Here is a 24476-nt window from a genome sequence, read left to right on the forward strand (position 1 = left end):
GCTGCTAGTGCTGAGGAAGGAAGGAAGGAAGGAAAACTTTATTTGGTCCTGCAAGTAGTGCTGAGGAAACCGGGTTCAAAACTAAACGCCCGACTCCCTTGGGTCACAGGGTATGTGCCGACTTTCGATTAATGTCTGTTACGCCAATTTGGGTCACGGATATATGCCGCTGGGTATGTACCACTGGGTATGTGCCGCTCTTCAGTGACAGAAAACATTTTCCCGATGCAGGGCGGGATCAAACCCGTGTTATATTTAATGAGACTATCTTGTCTGAACATATATTCACACACGCGCCACGCGCGGTCTTCGCAGCGGCGTCGCTAGATGGCGCAGTGAGTCAACAGGTAAGCGCGAGAGATGAACCCGCCTACATACACGCCTCATACATGACGCGTCTCTGCGGTGGCGATGCGGTGTGTCGCTACAATGCTTCAATGCTAATCGCATTAACGTCGAAATTCGTCGTGAGATGGGTCTTGTCGAGAGAGAGAGCGAAACAACTTTATTTCGTCAGGTGCGGGAATTACTTCATGGTGTCGTTAGGCGGGCCAGATGGCCGAAATTTCATTTTAAATGTAAGAGGCCTCGACTATTTCTTGAGCCAACAGCCATCTCGGTGTTTGAATACGCCTGAAATATCCTGCAACTGCGGTTCTAATTCACGACAATGAATGAACTGTGGTGCTCCGTGAGCCTAATATTTAGGTACCACCTGCGGCGCACGCGCCGTAACTTGTTTTGCTCTGATGTTTTGTTTCGTGACGGCGAGTAAAAACAAAAGCGCTTTTCGTCTGGGGCAAACTTTAACGTGAAGTTAGCTGGTGCTAGTCTCGGGATTTCAATGTGCCACACGCGTGCGGTTTCCCAAATGCATCTTCTACGGTTAAAATGCATGCATACATTTCAGGTTGTATCACGGCAAGGAACCCAGATAACTGAAGGGCACTCCGGCAACACATCATACGTAGTTGTCGTGAGATTCCGGTCAGCTAGAACCGATAATGCAACGTGAATAAATGATACGAGATACGTGGCTAACTGTCGACAGAGTCGCAACCGTAGCTTAGCCCCTCTGTGTAATATTTCTTGCACATGGGTAGCGACATTACCATATTAGTTATCTCGTTTAGGAAGGCAATATCGGCAGAATTGCAGTTGAGAAGTGGCTGAAGCACGAGGGCGAATCAGAAAGCCTTTGCCCCTATTTTTTATTAGCCGAAACAAGTATACTGTCGCGCCAAACTGCATGCCTATCGAGGCAACCGGCGCTCCCCCCTCGTTCTTCTGCAATGGTTGCTCTTGTGCTGAGCTTCAAACATCCACTGACAACCTTAGCGTCGATATGTCAGGCCAACTCGCCCAACTATGTGTGCGAACCTCCTAAGTTCCACGAAACTGCCGACCCCTTCCCGTGGGTCTATCTGAGGAAACCGGTTGACTGCGGCCCCGACGACAGCGGAATGCGACGCGGGTGATGTCAGCACCATGCAGGCCCGCCTCGTTCGTGCCGACGACGGGTCGCCCAAGGAAATTAAGGCAGAACCGGCCCATTATTAGGAGAGAGTCGCCACCAACCACCCCGTTGGTCTGGTGCTCTCTGGCCGCGGCACTTGTACGCTATTTTCTGCTATATCAGTACATACTGTATAAAACTTTTTGTTTCTTCTTCGCCTGCTCCAAGGGTCTGTCTCTTGTCCTACACTACAGTCCCTGCAGTGCATACATGTAATTACAAATATACGTACTATTAGAGGTACCTTACACTATTTTTCCACACAATCCCCACAATGGTTCAGACCATTTGTCCCATCGCAGCACTAAATTTTAGTTGTCAGTCAGCAACGCACGCGGTCTCCCCGAACGCTCATTGCCATGCATGCCTTCACGCCCTTCTGCGAACTCGCATCACCACCAGATCACACTTTTCAAAGCGAAGCACATTTCCCCATATGTTAGCTGTATTTCTCTGTGGATTTCAATGGGCGGTCATCCCTTGCTCTATAGAAAACGAATCACACTTCGTTGCTCGTGCGCCATGGACGTGTGAAGCACAACCGCCATCTCCAACTACTGACAGCAGCGCCTTGCCGCGGAGCTACCGGAAGATAAGGCCGGGCCAGTCCAAGAAAGAAAGGTCCACTGTTGGGAATGGATATGCTGGCTTCGCACTTACAGCCGTAATTTGGCTTAAAAAAAAAAATAGGGGCAATGACTTTCGTATTCGCCCTCATATATATAGTTGAGATGAGTAGGGAAGGGACGCAAGAGCGGAATGCTGACGAGGAAAATACGAGAGTGGCAGCATTGTACTGATGCTTCACTCCGTTTTTATTAAAGTGGCCTAAGCCGGATGCCACAGTTTGTACCGAAATAATGTTCCCTATCGAACAGGCTACATGACTCTGTTCACGGAGCGTGTGCGCAGGCCGGCCAACACAAACCCAAGTGAGACCGTGCCAATTTCTTTCTCTATGCCGTGCCGGCACCTTTGCCGAGGCCGAGAAGAAAGAAGCGTGAAGAAGCACGTTGCACGAGCCAAGCGTCCGAGAAGGGCTGTTCGTAAACTGTCCGTTGTGACCTTCCGCTGCGATAACTAGAGGACGGTCTGCCGTTAGGCACTATTGAAAGGTGAGTGCGTTCAGCCAGGATTGTTGAAGCGTCGCTCGACACCTCTGCTGAGAGGAAGCTCACGAATGTCATTCATAAAAATAACAGGTGTTAAATTACCGCTTCGATTAAAGACTCACACGAACACTCCATAACGTATGCATGTATATGCCCAGGGTGGCTTGCACTGACGTCAATTCGGCAGCAATTCACGTGAACCCTCTGTGAGCGGCTGGCGTTGAAAGTCTGGCTAATCGTTCCCGACAGGCGCGGTGATTTTTCGCATTTGCTTTTGTTGTTCGTGCCTCGAAATTTGGCCGGTAATCATGCGGCGACGAGAGAAAACGGCGCGCAATCGCTGCGTGCGGTTCGCTGCTGCCATGTGATTTGGCCGAGTGAATTCGTCCCAGCTAGCGTTTACATTTTCCCGACAAGCAAATATCAACCCCGCAGTCAGGCCCTACCCACTTGGGTATAGGGGCATGTAAGCTCCGAGCATATGACATAGGGAAACATGGACTATTAAAAAAAAGAAAAGATCGCCGACGATTATGATACTTCCTAATGCGAAATTTGCGCGCAACTGTGTACGTGTTTTCAATTCGCGATATATTGGCTGGCGCGGACGATCTGTCTCGTGCGGCACGTTGCAAACGCAGTGAAGTGTGGCGCGACTGCTTCGCTAATCGGGAGATCGCTAAGGCAAGTGCGTGGGTGGGCGCGATTCACAGCAGCCGACCTCCGCTCATGCAGCGCTTTGTTCCCATGCATACGACGCGCGCTGCTCTGGCGCCATGTCGTAGCCATCGTCGCCGCAAAGCCTCTCGTGCTTCGCCCTCGTACTAGGCTCACGCTTTCGCCATACCCTCCTCCTCCGCTTTTCTCCTCGCGCTCTCTTCGCTTTCGCCGCTGTTTTCATGCCCCGTCGCGCTCTAAAAGGCTGCGTTTGGTTCTAGTAGGCTGGCAGAGTTTTACGAGTGTTCCAGGACGGACTTTTAGGCGATTTTGCAGTGTATACTGGTTGCTAAATGACACCTTAGATTCCTCTGCCAAAAGCTACGGAGCCCTTTCGCAAGAGGCAAGTTTGAGTCAACGCTGGCACCTACAGCAGTATTCGTGTAGCGGCTCTGGTGCTCCGAAGCACAAGAATCGACTTTCCCTCTCTACCTTCGACCACGTAAACCCAGTAATGGTTCCATGGCCAAGCGTCGTCTTATGTCCTGTGCAAGAGGTTGTGAAGCTTTGTGAAGATACGGGATCGACAGGCACATCATTCATACAGATGATTGAATTGCTGTCTTCCACAGTTCTCTAAGGAATTGAAAAGCTTCATATCCAACTTGCAAGCGCAGCTGTCCTGCTGGAAGCATAAGACTGGCAATTCGTTCGAAATGGGTGTCATCCCATAGACACGGTCGCAATTCTGGTCCAAAAGGCGCCATTCACACTGGGACTGTTGGGCTCGACGGCGTGCATGAAAAAAAAAACCGTTTGCAATGAATGGATGACTTATCAGACAGTTCGGAGACTACGTGGCGTACTAACATTCGCAGCTGCAGTGAACACACGCACCAAACGTCTCGTGGGCGTACGCACTCATATATTGGAAATATGCATGTACCCTGCAGCTGTGCGTTTTATCATACGCCGCAATCAAGTTGGCAGTTCTTTCTTTAATATGGCAGGCTGTGAGCTCTGAATGTTGCCATGGTTCCTGCGTACTGGATCCTGCGTCGGGGAGCATTTACTCCTGGCGCTGCGAAGCTATGGAGTGTTAGAAGGAGAGTTGTTCTCAGCCTACAGAACTCTGGAGCCTTGAGGAATCAACATAAGCTTGTTCTCGCGGTTCTGGTCACGCGCGCAGTGACCGAGTAACTCTCGTTAACGGCTGTTCATCCTTAAAAGCTCTTGGCCCTTTCTAGAGGACCAGAGCTAGTCCACTGTCCCAGAAAAAAAAAGAAAGAGAATCCCTCGTGCTATTGTGATATCTATTCTTTCGTTCGTGCTCGCAATGTTTGTCTGTGTGCGTGCGCGCTTTCCTCACAGACAGCTTTTATTTGCTAAACTACTGGTGCAAGCGCTGCGTCTCCGTCGACCACCATGATCGTGGAGGGTGTACCCAAGGAACTGCAGCAAGGCATGCCGCCCATTGCGACCGTGCCGCTGGGCTACGCAGAGCCACGCTGGAACTTGTACCTGGCAGTGACCGTCGTCGGGGCAATGCTGGTCATGTCGGGGACATTCCTGGCGCCCGCAGGACTCCGGTACGCGCAGCGTTGATCGGCCAACTGACTGCCCCGGGGCGACGGAGACGATAAGCGTATTTGTTGAAAATTGTCCATAAACACAGGAAGATGGACGGGGCAAGTGGAAAGCTCCCATAGCGCGTTGGCGATTACTAAGAATGCAGAGGTCGGGGCGTGTCTATATTACGATGTGGGAACGCGCAACGGCGTGCACGTCAGTAAATATAAGGATATAACGCAGCGCAACGACATAACCGCGATAAGATATGACACGTCACAGGCGATGTAGCGTGTGTGTGCGTCTGTTTATTTCATCGTTGTGTCGATAATAGCCCTATAGCCTTAGTGCAAGCACCTTAATTTGTCCAACATGTCCTCCTTAATTCATAGAAGAACAAGCGAAATGTAATTTTCTCGGATTTTATAAATGCAGCATTTAAGGAATTGTAAGACCTGCGCGCGTACGTAGTTCTATCGAGGTCAGATAGTGTCTTGCAACGCGTACCAACCTCGGCATCTCGCTATTCGTGGTTCATTACAGCTGATGGCCATGCCCCCTCCCCCGTCCCGCCTTCCTCCCCCCCCCCCCTTTTTATTTAAGCGGCCAGCTTTGAAGCGTTTGTACGTAAATTACTCTACGTATAGTAATGAGTCAGTAGTCTTTAGCACAAAGAAGCGCACGACACCAGAGAAGTACTCAAGACACAGCGCTGTGTCCTGTGTGCCTTCTCTCGTGTCGTGCGCTTCATTGCGCTAAAAACTGTTAACATGCAATACCAACTAGCCCACCACTTTGTTTGTTGACAGTAGCGAAGCCTGGCCACTATGACAGTCTCAATGTCGTTCGACACCACCTTCATGTGGATTCTGGCCAGTGAAAAGCAGGCCACGTGCGTGGAAATTCGATGTTCTTCTGGTGCTCTTCTTGACTTCACGGAGACCAGTACCGGCAACTGGTGCTGTTCAACCAAATATGTGCCTCCGCGACGGTTGCCCCAGAAAAAGAAAAAGATCTCGAACGCTATACTTCTGTGAGCTTCATCCGCTGCAAGTAATCTCGGGGCCGGATACACGTCATCATGATCGCCACATTTTGGATATCACCAATATTTGCCATCGACCAGCTCCACTTCTTCAAATTGGTGCCTTCAGTAAAATATTTCTTGCTCTGCTGACGACACAGGGGATGAATTGAAGAGAAGGGAAACTCCAGCCAAAATTTATTTTATCCCGACGTTTCGGAGCTCTGCCGGCTCTTTCTGCAGCGGAGCTGGGAACCGGCCGGGCTCCAAAATGTCGTTTCCTTAAAAAAAAAAAAAAAAAAAATCTGGGTGGAGTTTCTCTTCTCTCTAATTCACTTGTACCCAACCAGGCAGATGTCTGTCGAATGTTTACGTTTTCATTGGTTCAGGTGGTGTCGGGCGCGTTAATGTGTAATCCATTGTACAGTGACCGTCATGCTTAACACAACACGCCTTAAGAACTTTTTGCTTCCCCTGCGGAGGGTGCTGGAGCCTTCCGCTTAGGTACGTGCCTTGAATGTGCTACCTTAATCTGTCTTCCTTCCAAAGAATTCCACGTTTCCTCTTTAGAACCCGTGTTTATTAAAGTTATAGATGTGCCGTCTTCGTTGTGATTAAGTCTGACGACGGATTCACCTATGCCACTGCGTGTGTGTGTGTGCAGGTTCGTGATCGGCTGCCAATCCCCCCAATGCGGCGACTGGTTCGAGGACCTGGCTATGTCCATCAGCCCGCGGCGCAAGCCTTGTGACGACTTCTACGAGTTCGTCTGCGCAAACAGGAACACCACGCAGGTAGCTGCACCGGACGCATTTTGGCATGTGCGCCATATTTGGAGATAAACTATATATATATATATATATAACATTCGCGAGAGCAATGAACACCACTGCTATAAGGTCTGTGGTAAGAGGACTTGCAGGAATAGACAGAGCAGGAAATGAAGGCTCTGCTTTAATATTGTTGGTGATACAGAAAAATACTGGCGTTAGGCAATATAGCACTGTGCCGACAACGGGGCAACGTTTGACAAGCGCCGACAATCCTTTCTATATTGATAGGTGCGTTTACGACTCGTGTGGGTACACCACAATGCCCTGCTCCTTTTGTGTAGACGCAAATGAAAATATGCATTATACAGCTCAACCATAAAATTAACTGCTAGAAGGAGAGTTTTAAATTTTCGACGGCAACCCGCCACGGTGGCCTAGCGGCTATGGTGGTGCGCTGCGAAGCGCAAGGTCGCGGGATCAAATCCCCGCCGCGGCGGTCGCATTTCAATGAGGGCGAAATGCAAAAACGCCTGTGTCCCGTGCATTGAGGGCGCGTTAAAGGTCCCCTGGTGGTCAAAATTAATTCGGAGACCCCAACTACGGTGTGCCTCATAATCAAATCGTGGTTTTGGCACGTAAAACCCCAGAATTCATTCATTCAAAGCTTTGGCGGCACTTCGGAGATTTTCTGCAGAGCCCTCAATATATGCGTGCAATTCTATGTTTCCCCGGAGTGCTCCTCTCAACGTATATTTAATTTATAGGAAGTCTCATCTTCATGCGCCTAGTAGTTACCAAACTGTGAACGTTTCGTTCTCCAGCAATCGTTTGAGAGAAATCCCAACTATAGCACAAACGTGACCATTGTCTACGGTACCCGCAAACAGCTGCAATATTGAAATCTCTCCGGAGTGTTCTTCCTAAGACACACTTAACGGTAAGCCCGATAGTTCTGAAACTACGCACACTTGAAAACTCTCAATGGAGCTCCGAGCAACAGAACTTGACGCGTCAACATACAACGCGTCATGAAAAGTACATTCATCGCGACTCGGCAGCCCTCCGGCCCGACGACTGCGATTGCAAGCCGTGCGCCTGATGCCGCCGTGCAGGGCGCCACCGTGAACGCGTTCCTGAAGCTTCAGATCCGCGTGGCGCTGTCCTTCTTCAAGCGGCTGCTGCTTGTCGACACCGATCTGCCGGACACCAGCCTGGTCAGCGCGCACGTGAAGACGGCGCGCCTCATGCAACGCTGCATGCAGGAGGCCATCAACGGCGCCGACGACCTGCGTGAGCGAGTCTACGCCGCACGAAAGCATAGATGGAAACGGCGCGCAATTAGCAGTGTGTGCATAATGCATCGGATCTGTGGAACGTCTGTAATATGTATACATATATTATATATGTAAACAGTAGCTTGGCAAGTTACTAACTGCAGACACGGTCGATGATTGTATAATGCCACTATCAAGTCCCGCATATTGCTGCTGGCCTCATAAAATTTCACTGCACTGTTTACTGCTTCGAAGGCTGCTGCAGAGCGCATGTTCATATATGCTATGAGGTGTGGAACCTGTGTCGGTGACACGTATTCGCGCATATGACGCAGAAGCTCTTAAATTTGCCGTTTCTTTGTTCACGTTGGATTCATAACAGCGTCTACATTCCGCAGACTAGCCAAATAATTTGGCTCTGCTCCATATCATAGCGACTCGCCATTCTTCTTCGCAGACCTCGTACGCGACTGTAATTTTATCAGACTGGAACTTTAGCAGATAGGAATATTAACAGAAGGCGCACTGCTGTGCAAGAACTGCGTTGGCATTTTTTACGGGCAACTCTATAACTGGCCTGGAAATGGCACACGACAAACGTAAACGTGCCGGGACGCGTCGCTGTACAGACGCCGAGGAAATAATTGCTTCCGAAAGTATATAGACACTGTGCTGACAATAATTGAAAGGTAGTCGTGCATATATTGTGCAAGTCTTACGCGTGCATTATTAATGCGGGAGCATTATATGCCCCATTACGCGAAAATCCGTCGGCGGGTCCGAAAGATGGTACCAAAAGTGGCCGACGGTACAAATAGTAAAAATACGTCAGAAATCTTCTGACTGACGTAAAATTTATCAGGGAAGTTCTTGCAAACAAAGGAAATAAATGTCTTTGAAAAGAACATTCGGTACATTTTGGTCGGTGGGAATCAAGCCCAAGCCTCCAAGGTGCGAGACGAGCACGCTTGCACGGCACCACGGCGGCGCCATGGTTCTAGCTGACTAAAAGTGTGCCTAGTGCGTGCTTCATTGCACACGTCACGTCACAGCCGTCTGGCTGACTAAAGGTGTGGCCTAGTGCGTGCGTCATTGGGCACGTCGCGGCGCAGCCAATTGGGAAGAGGTGGCACCACGTCACGAGTGCACAAAATGAGCGCGTTCGTGACGTTGCGAAGTCTAGAAATGCTGTAATGCTTTCGCAGTCCCATACGTAACCACTCATAAGTGTCAGTGATGAACTTGTTTTCTTGTTTGTTTCGTATATTAAGCGCGCTTTTATTTTTCGTTAGCAGTGGGCGTATAGCTCCCCCTCTGTTCTTTCACGCCGTAACCCGGCCACGATGCGCTGCACGTGACGGCGTCCTCTCTCTCTCTCTCTCTCTCTCTCTCTCTCTCTCTCTCTCTCTCACACACACACACACAGCAGCGTTTGTGTGTGTATCATTGCAGACTTCGTGACCGACTTCCTGGCGCAGTACAACCTGTCGTGGCCCCCCGCGCACGAGCCGGCGGTGCGCGCGGCCCAGGAGGAACGCTCTGTGGTCGACTTGCTGGTCGAGCTGAGCCTGGTGCGCGGCGTGCACCCGCTTCTGCGCATTGTGCCCGACGTGTACTTCAAGCGGCGCGGCTACTACTCGCTCCACGTCGAGTTTAACCTGGCCTTCATGTACGAGTGGGCCGCCGTGCGCAAGCTGCTGCTTGCCACGGGCCGGCTCGCACCCTTCTTCGAGATCACCGCCCTGCTCCTCTCCGGAAGGTGCATGCTCGAAGGCTTTCTCCTTGGCGGAGGCGCCCGTCACATACGCGGCAGCGCTTGGTCGTGAGGGAATTCGTGCTGTCATGTGCAGTGTTGCCCAAACGAACGCGCATGGCGAAAGAAAACTGCGCCTTCTGTCGCGTCTTTGTATCGCCTTTGTGTTCGCTTGCGCTGCACTTTACATGCTGATGTCATATACCAACAAGCCCATCAATCTATCATTTCAAACTTCATGCGAGTTGCCACAAATCGTGGTTGTTAACGTAGAGCGGCTACATGACAAGAAATCAAAGCCCCTTTCCAGAAGATGGTTGAACGCGAAGCTTTCCCGCAATGAAAACTGAATCCAAAGCCAACAACCACGCAGCGATCCCAAGAAATGCTAAGCGACCCGATGCTATGATTTGATTGCTTGTTTAGGATTGCATTTTGTGAACGTTAAAGTTAAACGAAGACACATTTCGTTAAGTTGCACAGCCTTTATTTTAGATCATGCAACCGTTGATTACGCGCACACACACACATTTTCACAGACGACTCTACACTTGCACAGTATTAATTGTCTTGTGATCGCTGTGGTAGACTGTCAGAGGCGCTGTCATCGTAACGTGACACAGGCTGCTTGCAAACGTGAGATCAATGCAAAAACGGTGTTGCGTCGTGGGTCTATGTAGCGTCTTAAGTTTCAGCTAGTAGTGATCTAGCGTGAAACTCTCGATCCATTTGCCGTGCTCTTTCGCCACATCGATGTTATACACACCGCACACGAGCATCGGCGTACTATGTGGATTTAAGGTCTTTATCGTTTCTGCCAGGAACCTTTCCACGTCACAACGAGACGTGCTCGGTCTGATGCACACACTGACGATCACAAGACCAGTAGCCATCTCTACTGCACAAGCGTCTTTCACATGCCTTCTGCATGCCGTTGCCGATACACGGGATCGGCCTTACGGCCACGATCGCCCTCGCGCTTACGTTCGCGTACGGCAGCCTCTTCTGACGTGCGCTGCACCCGCGGCCTGCCCCCGGTGACGGCCCGTAATGCATTGCGTGACGCCCGTAATGCAATGCGTGACGCCCGTAATGCAATGCAGATATATACAGTTTGTCTGGGTAACGTGGCGTTCAACCATCTTTCTTTAAGAAAGGGGTTTGATTTCTTCTTTTTTTTTTCCCCAGATCCTAAGACGAGCCAGTACTCACGCTCACTTGCTGTTTCCGATAAGCGGGGAAGCTCAGTTAATTGCGACAGGGTGGGTCATACCTACCAGACGAATCTTGCGCTTCCAGTGAACTTTGTGCGCGTGTGCTACTCTTGCTGAGCTCGTCGCTTCGCGCCATTATCAGGCACTGACCGGCCGTCCAGTCGACGCTGGCGTGGTTCTGCGAATGTAAACTGCAGTGTTCTACCCGGAGTTGTAAGTTGGCTTTCCTGCAGTGCGTTTTCGGCGCTCATGGACGAATCAGTGAGACATAGAAAGCTTCGCTTTAATAAGGCGGGGCGGGAGGGGAACCGATGCACACCGTTCTTGAGTCCGCACTGACCCGGACGGGATGAAAATTTTGCCAAAACGTACATTTTCTGGAGTCCCGCCGGTCGATTTCGCGTCGCGAGGGAGTCGGGGACGCCGTAATGTGAGCTTGCGTTTGCATTTCTGTGCCCAAACCGTAGTGAGCGGGAACGTGTTTTGCGCGGCACATACGACACACGCCAACTGTGCGCACCTACGCGTTTAACTAGTCATTGACCTCCACTGCTTCCCATCTCTGTCTCCTCCGCTTTGTCCACCCTATCTCCACAGTGCGGTCAACTGCTGTTGTGCCACACACTGAAACCTCCGTTTGTAAAATTTTGCACGTACTGTCTGTTAGTGGTGCTTCGCCATGTCAGTTTCGCCTGTAAAGGGTGCATCACTGCATATTAAAACGTTATGCGGTGAAGCTAATTTTCCTCTGGCAAAAATGACTTCGGCAGAGACGTAGACGCGGTGCTCATTTACGGGATTTCGCGAGGTGGCCGTTGCAATGTTGACGTCAGCAGCAGTGGCGTACATAACTAATGCTAATCATACGGCGTTTCAAATGCTGCAAATGTCGATGAGTATTCACGGCGAAGGACTGGGTGCGTTTCAATCGTTACGTACGACAAATGCAACGATCCGATCGTAATCTGATTCAGTTTGGATTGGCAGTTACCGTAAATTCTCGCAGTTTGACGCCATTTCCTGCGGCCGCATTGTTTTAGCGAGACACACACTAGCTAGCGCTACTGCTTTGGTGCCTGCACAAGTGCAGGCGTCAACGCCGAACAATGGCAGCTTTATGTCGACGACATGCCGTTAGCCAGCCGTTGTTCGTGCATGGGATGAGAACACGCATGTGGCGACGTTAGGAAACTCGGATGGCGAGACGGCTATACCCAAAACTGATCAAAATAGGCAGCCTCATCATGCATGAAGCGGAACTCTGAGAAAATGTGATGCTGTAAGGGCGACCGGATACGCTTAGATATAGGCAGAACTGACAGGTCTCTGGCGGTTGGTTCCCGTGTCCAGCTCAACCAACGCAATTTTTTGCATCTAACTCCAAAGAGTAAGCTGCTGCGGTATAACTTAGTTTTTTTTAAACCTACATCCGAAAGGTAGATACAATCTCATAAAAGAAAAAGCCCGCTCTGTCCCAATGCTACGAAAGGAACGGGCATGATCCTCACTCAACCCTGACGTTCGAATGGCCGAACTGGTTTTCATTGTCGTGCTCTGATAGCGGTCGCTGGTGAATGCATGCCGCGTCGTTTCTGACTGCGCCACGTGATTCCCGCCTGGAAATGCAGGCGCCCTCATCCTCAGCTGGTGGAACGCCTGATGGCGCTGGACAACATGCTGCTGACGGCGGCGCTCCCGCCGATGGGCGACCGGCCCAACATGACCACGTCGTACGTGCGCTTCGGCGACCTGAGCAACCTGACGAGCCCGTCGTTTCCCGGACAGATGCTGCTGGACGCCGTCAACCGCGTGCTGCCGCCGAGTCGGCGGCTGAGCGAGGACGACGAGCTGGTGGTCACCAACGGCCCTTACCTGCGCGCCATCGGACAGCTGCTGGGGCCCAGTCCGGCCTCCGAGACGCTACGCGCATACGTCACCCTCATGCTGGTGAGGACCCCCAAATTTGTGGCTGCACGTGCATCCAAGGGTTTCGCGAGACTGTGTCAAAACGTGGACGATGGAAGACAATGAAACAAAAGTTATTAAGCGTAACGTGCAGAGACAGGAAGAGAACGGTGTGGATAGCTGACATTAAGAGAAAAAAAAGAATGGAACTGGTCAGGTCATATAATATGTAGGGTAGGGCAGATAACCGGTGGACCATTAGAGTTACAGAATGGGTGCCAAGGGACGGGAAGCGCAGTCGAGGGCAGCAGAAAATAAGGTGGGGTGATGAAATCAGAAAATTTGCAGGCGCAAGGTTGGAATCAGCTAGCGCAAGACAGCCGTAATTGGAGATCGCTGAAAGGGGCCGTGGTCCTGCAATGAGCATAAATATATGATGAAGAGGAGGAGGAGGATGATGATGTGAAGACAGAAGTGGGGCGCCACGTTCGAGACCGCTCTAGCTCTCTCTCTGACAGTGCCGCCGGATGTGAGGAGCTCGTGAGCATGACGTTGCAACTGAAGAAAATTAGTGATCGGAAAGTTACTTGATTGGCCGAGCTTGGTTTGACAACTAGTATCTCTCAAGCAGTATTTTTCCTTTTACCGCCACACATCTATGCCCCGTGCTATATGAGGACGTCGTTCTTGATAAGTTTGTTTTAATCGTTTCGTGAACTACCCCTTCTCCCTTGTTGTCTTGCCTTATGAGTTCGTACGTCGCTACATAAATTATTAGGTCTATGTCCCGTTCTTCTTTCCCCCAGACCACTGACACCAGTCTTCAAGCAGTAAATGATAACGTCTTATTAGTTAGAAATTGTATTGGCAGGCGCACGCAGTGCTCGCGTCGCTGCAGTTGTTTCTTCAACGCATATCGTATTTGAGCCGGGTGTCGAACTTTGGAACTTTGATTTCACGCCTTTCGACACAGCAGCGCCGCATTACCCTCTGGCTACTGCTGTATACGGTAGTTGAGACTGCATTTATAGCGTCGAAAATATCGGAGTGTATACCGCTCTCAGCACGTGGCATTTGTTTATATATATGCAATCGTTTGCACGTGCGTTGCACACAAACAGGTCGGAGAGGAGACGCCGGAGATTTAATGAAAAATAATGACAGGCACGTTTATCAGCATTGGTGAAACCGAGAAAAACAGTTTCGAGTAACAAAGTAAGCCTTGTTGAGTTGTCTTGGAAAAAATGACACAGACGGAAGTAAATGCAAGAGCTATACCCCCAGCATCAGTGCCACACGATAGCAGAACCTCGTTTTCAGGTGCGTTGCTATAAGCCACGATTATTTAACATGCTTCTTTTGCTGCTTTTCGAATCTGCGTAGGTTTCTTGTCCTTTCCTTTCTGTAGCCTGCTGTGTTCCGGTCCGCTAAGCGCTAACAGCGGGAATAGTTATTTCGCACGCAACACCTCTTTTTTCCGCAGCCAACTAGAGTCGCGCCGTTCCAGCTGCTCGCCTTCCTATAAAGCAGATAAACTAAAGAGTAACAGCTATTTGTCGCGTACAAACGATGGCTTGGATGAGATGGGATATCCGCCTTCGGATTCCCTCAAGTCATGGTCAGATAAAGGACGCCCATCTTCGCCGTACCGACGAGGGTATTATTGCCCTAAAAACGCGATTGACGGCTGTCACCTTGGATGATCTAGTGCAAGTACCTTCACATACACAAGCTGAATCCTCAATGCACAATGGACCACTGGAGTCGATTGCTAACAATAGTGCGTCCAACGTCGATATTTCGAGGAGCACCCTCAAACGCCACTACGCGACGAACCCTCGAAAGCAACTGTAAAATGAGCCCCCTATCCCACGGACGAAGAAAAAGTTGTTGCGTAGCAGGCGAGAAAGACGGCTTCAATAATACTCGTATATAGCCATCTAAAAGTCTGGTCATTTGCATCGGTATGCCTACTGCCTTTCTCGATACTCCGTCGATCAACCGGATCCGGCACCGAGCGACTACAGTCCTTGTGTGCTTGCCATCTCTGAACTCTTCAACATTGCTGCTAAACAACGCCCGGACCCGGCAAGATTAACGCCGTGACGCAAGATTATCGGCCGCCTCAACTTCCAGGCTCCTGATGCCTCTCTCCGCCTCTTTCTGCTACACAATGACACTTTACAAAGGTCGCAGTTTGCTTTCTTATGGTCCTGACCTCTTACTTTTGATTCCGGCACACCTCCGCTCGACTGTTCTGACCCATCTTCATGATGCGCCAACAGCGGGGCACCACGGCGTTTCGCGGACATAGGATCGCACACGCCGTCGGTTCTACAGGCCAGGCATGTCCCGCTCGGTGCATCGTTACGTGGCCTTTGGTCATCTCTGTCAGCGCCGGAAAAAGCCGCTACTCCCGCCTGCTGGCCATCTGCAGCCTCTCGGCGTTCTATATGAGTCGTTTCATCGCATCGGCCTCGACTTACCTGGCCTGTTTCCTCTGTCTGCCTCGAAAAACAGATGGGTCGCCGTCGCTACAGACTCTGCGACGCGATTCGCGATCTCCTGTACTCTTTCCGCCAGCTGCGCGACCTATGTTGCGGATTTCTTACATCCTAATGTCATCCTCCAGCATGGGGCACCTCGGCAACTCCTAACCGACTGGGGCAGCTCCTATCGAAGGTGATCGAGGACATTCCACGGACGCAACATAAAGTGACCACGGCCTACCATTCACAGACGGATGGCTTGACGGAGGGACTGAGCCGAACGACTGAACCGAACACAAACATATGCTGGTAATATGTGTGTCTGCCGGCCACGAAGATTGGGAAACTGCATTGCCTTCTGTGACATTCGCGTATAACACATCTAGACATGAGAATGCTGGTTAATCGCCTTTCTTTCTATTATTCCTACTTCCTACTTTGCCCTATTATCCTACTTTGCCCATGGACACGTTAACTCCTTCTTCCGCGAGCGCCCCCTACCGAGTATGCTCGAGAGGCTATTGCCCGTGCCAGCTATGCACGTCAGGTTACCCGCGCTTGATTCAGCGAGTCGCAGATCCACCAACAAATCTCGCTACAATAGCCATCACAGGACTACCCGCTCTACCCCTGGGGCCTTTGTCCTCCAATGGTACCCAGCGCGCCGTGTCGAACTTTCTGAAAAGCTGCTGTTCCCGTAAACCAGCCCATATCGAGTGTGCCACCAAGTGATCCGACGTAACGTACGAAATCGCTCCATTATCTTCGTCCCATCGGCTCTACCCCGCACCGACATCGTGCACGTCGCCCGCCAGAAGCCTTATCATGAACCAGACAATGATTAACCTCGTATGGAGTGGACGTTTTCCGCGCCGTCATTTCTCGACTGCACCGAGTCGGTGTTTTCACCGCCGGGGGGTAATGTGACGAACCAGCTATACTGCGGACGAAGAAGTTGTTGCAGTAGCAGAAGAGAAAGAAGTCGCTTAGTTGTGGGGCCACTCGCTGTCAATGTGTAAATATTGTATACAAACCCTTTTTGCCATCCCCCCGTAACAATATTTATGATAGCTTTCGCTGGGGAAAGTTTTGGAGGCCAGAGCTATAACGATCATACGAGACTCACTGGTTTGCGCGTCGGAGGTTAAGCGAAACGCGGTGCGCTGCAGGTTCGCTACCTGGCGCCGTCGACGTCGTCCCGCCTGGTGAGCAGCCAGCTGCCGGTCGAAGGGAACGCGCTGAACGCGGTGCTGTTCCGGCTGGCTCACTGCGTGGCCGACGCCATACAGCTGGTGCCGTACGTCATGGGCGACCTGTTCGTGCGCTGGCACCTGGACGAGAAGGAGCTGGACGGCGCACGAGACATCGTCGGCCGGGTGCGCAACGCGACGCGCGCTGGCTTCCTGGCGCTGCGATGGATCGACGAGGAGACGCGCCGCGGAGCCCTGAGGCGCATCGACAACCTGGCCTCGCTCGTTGGGCACCCCGACAATGTGTCCAGGTACGCAGAGCGCGCGCACGCGTCGTTAAAGAGTGACACGACGATGAGTCTTCTTTTTGTTTATTGCGATAGCAATTACACGGACACTCCAGGCGCATTTCTGCCGTCTTCCTTGACGTCGGCGTTGTCGTGATGTTCCGTATAAAGTTCATTTACGATAACGTCGTGACCGCGTGCCATATATGCTATGGGTGCGAGCGAAAGCGTGCGAGGGTGAGCCGAGCATGGTGGCTCGATCTGGTGGCTATGGATCTGGATATGGTGGCTCGTATATTATACAGAGCTCTCGAATAAACTGATAGTTTGAGTAAGACTGTCGCAAAACCTTCGTAAAGATAGTAACAATTTCGCATAAACTGTAAACTCAACACCACATTTGGCTCCTTGAGCTGCTCTAAACAAATCCGGTTTACAGAACTGAGATGTTTCTGGCGCAGAGTTATGGATTCTTAAACTTCACCTTTAATTTTTATTTCCTTGGCGATTTATGGCAATTTTTATTAAAAAGCAGAAGTTCGCTAAATAAAAATAAATATTCTTCTTCTTGGAGTTACTAGAATATAACTTAATTCAATCGGTCCAGCGGTTATCTCGAGAAAGCATTTCTGCTTAAATAGTGAAGTAAGAGTTAATTGGCCCCTAGCTGAGGCCCCGAACATATGTGGGACAAAATTTTTTTTGAGCCTTTAGGCCATTCCCCTAGGCAACTATATGTACTATAGCTGTCTAAATAAAGTTGAATGAATGAATGAATGAATGAATGAATGAATGAATGAATGAATGAATGAATGAATGAATGAATGAATGAATGAATGAAAGCTAAAGCTTCCTCTTAGCGCCGATTCCCTGCAGTCTGTCATTGGAGCGTTCTACCTTCCGGTGGACATTACTCGCAGAGGGGCACGAGCAAGACAAAGCATGCAAGAAACTCTGAGGAAACTCATGAGGCGATTAGAGGCTGCAGAAAACTGTTATCTAGAAAACGGAGGAACTCGCGCGCCCCTTCGATTACGAAAACGCCCGGCGTTTTCTTGAGATCCTCGCCCACGCTTGTCGCTTCCATTGCGAAAGCGGCAGGCTCGTTATCTTACAGCGGCGGCGTTCTCAGCATTCTAATTATACCTGCTGAACTAATTTCGTACCGGTGAATAAGAACTCCAGTCTCAGCAGTGTGAACAGAGAGAGACAGTAAACAGAACGCCTACCAAAATGATGTTGTCGAAAGGTCTCGACCGTCTTTCTGATATGAATCTACTTCCCGGCCAGACGAGATGTTGCCCAATTATTGGCTTCGTTCAACAAAGAGATATTGACTGTAATAATGACACGTATACTTGTTTATCTTTCTCGGGTAACCGCCTTTCACCGGTTATTGGTCAGCGCAGGGCGCGCCTGCATGCATCGGAATTTTCTCGAATGTTATTGATCGTTCTATCCGTTCTCTGTTGTCACCGAACCTTGTGTAATCTGACTGTATGCGCGACGTGAACTGTGTAGTACTTTCTGGAAGACACTCGGGCACCAACGATTGCGTTGGAACCTTGGACGAGTCATTTATAGAAGCAGACGCGCTTGACCCGCAGATCATATTTTCGACGATCGCCGACTGTGTTCGCCGCTATCGTCGTGCTTTGAATGTCACTTGTAATTAGGGGCACACGTTCATCCAATAAAGAGTTAATTTCGTCATTCACAGTAGCAAATCGGCCTGGAAGCTTTAGTGTGGCTAATAACGGTAAAAAAAAAAATAAAAAGAGAAAAACGAAAAATATGCAGCGCTGGAAAGTAGTAGATTTACTGACAAGAAGAAATATTCTCGAAAGATTTTTTTACCAAGAAGTGTTATGCCTAAAATAAAGAAAATATCGTCAAGCTTCTTTATTTGAAACGAAGTCTGGCATCGGCCAACAAAAGTATACCAGTGGTTCGTACATCGCAGAAAATACGTTAGTTACGCTCTAAACCTCACCTTTTCACCCTTATGGCTGCAAGGACAGGTTTCAAATGAAGCGAACGCTCTTATGGACGAAAGAACACCATTCTTACGGGGTGCATGCGACCACCCTGCGTGTAATGTGCTTATAGGGTGCAACGCTGTGTATATTTAAAAATAAACGCATTTAACAGCCTTATGGGCGTTTAATGTTCATTGTGTGCCCGTTGACGTGGGACACTGGCTTTTCTTACCCGGGTTATTCCGCATAAATGAGGATGTCGCGTATATCCTTACATACCGGCCGAATCCTCCGATCTTTTCCGGGCTGGTCTAAACGCTTCCGCGGGGCGATTTTTGGCTCGACATCTGCTGTCGACCTGCCTTCGCGAAACTCAAATTCGGCGCGCAAATTTCGACACCCAAGTGCTTCAAATCTGCAGTATGCTATTTGGCGTACCGTTCGCTTTATTTGACCGAGCGGACGGACCAGCTCAGTCCGCGGCGACGCTTCTCCGCAATGCACAGGGTGGACCAGCTGAACCGGCACTACGCGTTCCTGCCGGCCATGCGAGGCAGCTACGCGCACATGCTGACCGCGAGCCGGGACGCGGACGCCCATCGCCTGCTGCGGCGGCTGCGCGCCAGCGAGCCTTTCTTCCCCGCCGTGGACGTGGAGCTGCCCATGATTCTGGTGAACGCGTTCTACCTGCCCATCTACCACGTGATGGTCATCCCGCCGGCCATCATGTTCGCGCCTTTCTACCGACGCGCGCTGCCCGCCGCGCTCAACTACGGCTCGCTGGGCCACGTCGTGGGTCACGAGATCACGCACGGCTTCGACCCCGAGCTCAGCCTGTACAACGAGTCCGGCCTGCGCGAGGACTGGTGGACGGCGCGCTCGCGCGCCAACTTTGAGCAGCGCGTCAAGTGCCTGCGCCGCCTCTACAACGAGGCCCCCTGGTCGCGCGGCGTCAACTACGGAGACACGGCGCTCTCCGAGAACTTCGCCGACTGCGGGGGCCTCGACAAGGTGTACCGGTGAGCTGCCGGCGCACTCGTCTGCGTATATCAGAGCCAGACGCATTCCGATATCCGATATCTTTTGTGTTTTTCCTCGTCGTGTATACGCCGTCTCACGGCCGCACATATGTTGCTTCTGTACCCCGGTAACGAAGCTTAGAACGGCAGGAAGTTGAGCGTGTTGGTACAGAGATTCAACGTGAATGAAGGTAAGGGGTGCTTCTCTTGTGTCCATACGTGCCTGCACGTCTCACCTTCTTTCCCGGTATTGGAAGTGTTTGATCGTGGCTTCGTATACAGTATTACATGCGAAGTCCTCATAGCAACGCGACGCACTGCAGCACATACATAACGTGTTGTCAAGGCGGAAGCGAGCAGAGGCCGCGTGCCTGTGGCTGATTGCCCAGTGGACATACCTCTCACCGTTATATCACACCACTTATAAACAACGGCAATGAGACTCGCATGCTTTCACATATAGGTAACCAATGGGAGTGCTGAAGCGCATATGCGCAGCAGTCCACGACAACAGAAATGAAAGTACGGACTTTCCGCGGGTAGGGATTACCTGGCTGGTGAAAACTTTCCCTCACCAGTGAAGTGCTGGCCCTCTATAACACTTCCCTTCGCTTCACTCTCACCTACAGATATGGTTGCTGAACACAACAGAAGGCGTGCGCGCTCCTGGCCGTGACCTTACGCTGAACTGCCGGGAGTCGATAGATTACATTGGAGAACGCGGGCAAAGCTAGGCGCAATCAGTTATTGATTCTCTGAAACATATAGTTTTAAGTAGGAGCGTGCGCCTACCCAGATGATGTCAAAGTACCAAACGCTTTGGTAGGTGCTAAGGCGTTTCTTTTTTTTTCTCCTTTTTTTTTATTTCGATAGCATTTATATGGACAATCCAGGCTCACTTCTGCCGTCAGCGTCACCATGAGGTTCCGTGTGAAGTCCGGCCAAGGGCAACAAAATCGTTGCCGCGCGCCGTATGCTGCTTGTGCGAGTGAAAGCGTGCAAGGGTGAGCCGGTGATCGCGGCCCACCCGATCGCGCACGCAAGTGGGGGAAAGCAGGGAGGAAGCGCGCCGCCTTCCGTCACACGCAAGGCTCCGGGAGGAGGTGGGGGGCTTAAGCCAAGACCACACTTGCGCTTGCAGACGCGCGCAAGCTCGCGTCCGCGCGCCTCGCGACGAATGGCGGTTTACATCCACAAAAATGCGCGACAGCGCACCATAGAGCGCGCGCTCACTGGGCCCGCTCACAGACGCCTTGGCAGACGCCGCTTCGCACTTTGTTATTGACAGTGTTTTCAAACGCTTCGATATCTATAAATGTAATCGCTATACTTTTATAGCTGTTAGATCAGCACAAAAAGAAAAGAAGAAGCACTTTCTTGCAAGAGATAAATCTCCTTCAGTGAGAGTTTAACGTTTTGCGCCGTAGCTGCGTAGCCAGGAGCGCCGACGCGAGGCAACCCAAGCGCGCGATAACAGGGAGGAGCTGTTCCCCGTAATCACGCCGCATTTCGACGCGCACGAGCCATGCCGCACCGTCGATCAGCGCATGCGTGGGCGCGCGAACGCGAGCTTGCGCGCGTCAGCAAGCGACGTACGTGTGGTCTGGGTGGCCCGGGCGTTCGCGCGCGCCCGCCCGCCCTGGCCGCTGCATCTTGAAAGACATGAGCGACAGGGACCGAGTCCGTCGTACGCTGGTTTCGCGGCTTCGTTCGCATTGATGCAAAGGCAGCACGAAAGTAAATTCGCTCGCTGCTGCTGCCGCTGTTCCTCACTCCAGCGTTTTGACAGCGAGTTTCCGCGGTCATCGTGTGAAATGTGTTCATGTTTGCTTGTGCTCGCGTGACACTATGCTTGTTAATTTAGTTGGTATGCCTGTGTTTGCGGGTTCATACAGCCGATAAAACTACTATCGTTACTTTGTGTAGCTTCCTACTAATCTGCTATCGCAATCGATGCTTCTCCTTTCGGGCAAAACTGCGAGTTTGTTTAAAAAGGTTCGTTGCCCGCAAGTATATGAAGAAGGGATAGACAAGACATAAAGCTCTGTCTCGTCAGATTTAGCTGAAGTGCTAAGCTAAGTGTAGGAACGGCTCTTCGTTAGTGCCATGACCTGCTCGCAGTGGTAAGCAGGTCTAAAACTGACATTCAAGAATATTTTTATTAAGCACAGTCCAGCTGCGACGCATATCTTTGTTGGCTAAGCTTCAGTGATGCGCCGTCACGCTACACTCAGTAAGCATTTTTAACATCTTTAAAGTGCTAGAAGGGTGTTTTTAACTTAATACCTTCCGTTACATTATTTAGCACCCATTTTACTCAAAACACTATATAATGAGGGTATGTGCAAGAACATGTCCCTGATTTTGGCACACTGAGATGTAGCTGCTCACCCCTACAATCAGAAGGTGCTCATCACGAGGTCAAGCGCACAGGAAGGGCCGTGTTTGTTCTCTTGGATTCAATTTAGAGAGTCGAATGCGTGGGCGTAAGGACCAATTCCATAACACACGATGGTGTTAGCTTAGCAGGGCACACATGTATATAGGAAACAGCTGCACCGAAGGCAATGGTCGACGAAATGTGACACAAGTTTTGAACATCACCTTTGTAGAAGCACAGCGAAGAGGAAAAGTGTTACCGCGCTGTTCGAACACGATGGGGCATGGACCTTAATTCTCGCGTGCAGGTCATTCAAGTCGCTTGGTCCTCAGCCATCGCAGCGGCTGGGCGACGAGAGCTACACGGCCGACCAGCTGTTCTTCATCAGCAGCTGCTACAAGTGGTGCACCGTGGAGGGCGCCATGCGCGGCCGTTCCTCGTCCCCGAGCGACGAGTCTGAGGCCATCAAGTTCTACTCGCCCATGCACATGCGTTGCAACGTGCCACTCATGAACATGCCCGAGTTCGCAGAGCACTTCAGCTGCGCTCCGGGCACCGTCATGAACCCGCGCGTGCGCTGCGAGACCTTTTAGCGACGCGCTTCACTTGAAACGTCTCATAAACGTCGCGCAATGCCCGCCTCTTGCGTTCTTCGCGTTCCAGCCGACTTAAAGCCAGCGTCGTAGGAAAGAAGACGGGGGGAATTATTCCCTGTGCTATCATTTCTATTATTGCAGATGTTTCTTGCAGTTCTAGTAACTTTCTTTTGTCCAATTATTGCCTGAATGATTACGATTACCATAATTATTTTTCAGAGTTGTGGCCAAACCGTGTGCGTAAAATTTTGATTATAGCAAACGCATAACCCTCCGAGATGGCCCGCTTGCGGACCATATTACACCTCCCTGCACAATATGAGTCAAATGCCACCTAAGTGTTAATGATGCTTGCCGACATGCGGGGTCCCGAATGTTGGCACAATCCACGTCCGCTATGTATAGAACTCTTGAAAGGTATGTTTACATAAATGTATATTGCGTCATTTCGTATAGAATATAAACAACAATGTTTTTCTGAAGCATGTGTGGATTAAGGTTTAAACTGACGCTAACGATCGGCCCACTCGTTGCCAAAGTGTTCTGCAACACCGCGCCCGTAGTTGTCGCAGTGTTAGATATTTTCGAGCTGTCCACACAGCCCCTCCCCCCCCCCCCCCCCTGCCGCCGCAATCATCTACCGTCGGGTCCCATGAAGTTGAGTTGTCTTACCTACCTTCTTCCATGAGGTTTCCAGCACTAACAATAAGGCAAAGATAAAATGCAGAGTTATAGCAGAGTCATCCCACTCTAGTTCTAATAATTCTGGGGAAGATCTGCGTGTGCGTACCTCGAAGGAGGTCGCACGTGTACAGCGGTCGCCTTTAAAGCTGGCTTCTCCACATTAAGGGCGGCGTCCCTGTGCAAGGCAGTGCGGAACCGCGAAGGTTTTCATGACAACAGTAGGCTTTGTATGTGTGCAGTCTACACAGGCGTGTCATTCGAGATCAAAGACCTAGCCCCCTCTCTGATTGGGAGATGGGCGCTTACTGAGTGGCCACACCAGCCACAAGGGCCACAAGGGTCTGATGGCCCTTGCAATGAGAGGGAAGTAGTCTTTGCAGACGTGGGTTCTGACAGCGGCCGGGTTACCTTTCCCCAACTTGGCCGCGTTCTCGCCTGCAATAAAGAGTGATGGCAATCAACTGCTCAAAACCACTACCAGAGGAAACCACCATCTGAACCGTGAAACGATCTGCCAAGTGTGTTTTTCCTGAAAGCACGTCCCGCAAGCTAAGCAGCTGGGTGCACTCGAAGATACGGCGAAGAGCCTTAATAATAATAATAATATTTGGGGTTTTACGTGCCAAAACCACTTTCTGATTATGAGGCACGCCGTAGTGGAGGACTCCGGAAATTTTGACCACCTGGGGTTCTTTAACGTGCACCTAAATCTAAGCACACGGGTGTTTTCGCATTGCGCCCCCATCGAAATGCGGCCGCCGTGGCCGGGATTCGATCCCGCGACCTCGTGCTCAGCAGCCCAACACCATAGCCACTGAGCAACCACGGCGGGTGTGCGAAGAGCCTTGGCGCCCCTTCTATGGTCCCCCATTCTCTTTGTTTTGACTCATTTAATGTTCTGGCTTTTCTCTGGTCACGATACAGTTCAGAAAATGTGTCCGCGTCATGCCCACTTCATGCTGCTAGCGCACAGCGTGTTGGGCTGCACAGACGATGAAGACAAGTGGACATCCCCTTACGCTCGGCTCAATCTGCTCTGCAGCAAAGCCAAAGAT

At 50.8% G+C, this 24476-nt stretch overlaps 1 protein-coding gene across 3 annotated transcripts; it reads left to right on the plus strand.

Annotated features, from left to right (window-relative positions):
* Positions 1-2258: 2258 nt before the first annotated feature.
* LOC135911153 (endothelin-converting enzyme 1-like) lies at positions 2259-23219 on the plus strand. 3 transcript variants are annotated; one of them, XM_065443322.2, is made up of 9 exons: positions 2259-2631; positions 4689-4874; positions 6543-6672; positions 7764-7941; positions 9378-9684; positions 12521-12839; positions 16456-16787; positions 19249-19761; positions 22449-23219. In XM_065443322.2, the coding sequence occupies exons 2-9, from the start codon at positions 4711-4713 to the stop codon at positions 22732-22734; spliced, it is 2229 nt and encodes a 742-aa protein (XP_065299394.1). In that variant the 5' UTR covers positions 2259-2631; positions 4689-4710; the 3' UTR covers positions 22735-23219. The 3 variants fall into 3 exon arrangements, with proteins under 3 accessions (XP_065299394.1, XP_065299393.1, XP_065299395.1); XM_065443321.1 differs by having other exon boundaries at positions 2260-2631; positions 4657-4874; XM_065443323.1 differs by lacking the exon at positions 4689-4874 and having other exon boundaries at positions 2260-2631.
* The last annotated feature ends 1257 nt before the right edge of the window (positions 23220-24476 follow it).

Source organism: Dermacentor albipictus, chromosome 9 (assembly GCF_038994185.2).
Source record: "Dermacentor albipictus isolate Rhodes 1998 colony chromosome 9, USDA_Dalb.pri_finalv2, whole genome shotgun sequence".
Classification (NCBI taxonomy): domain Eukaryota; kingdom Metazoa; phylum Arthropoda; class Arachnida; order Ixodida; family Ixodidae; genus Dermacentor; species Dermacentor albipictus.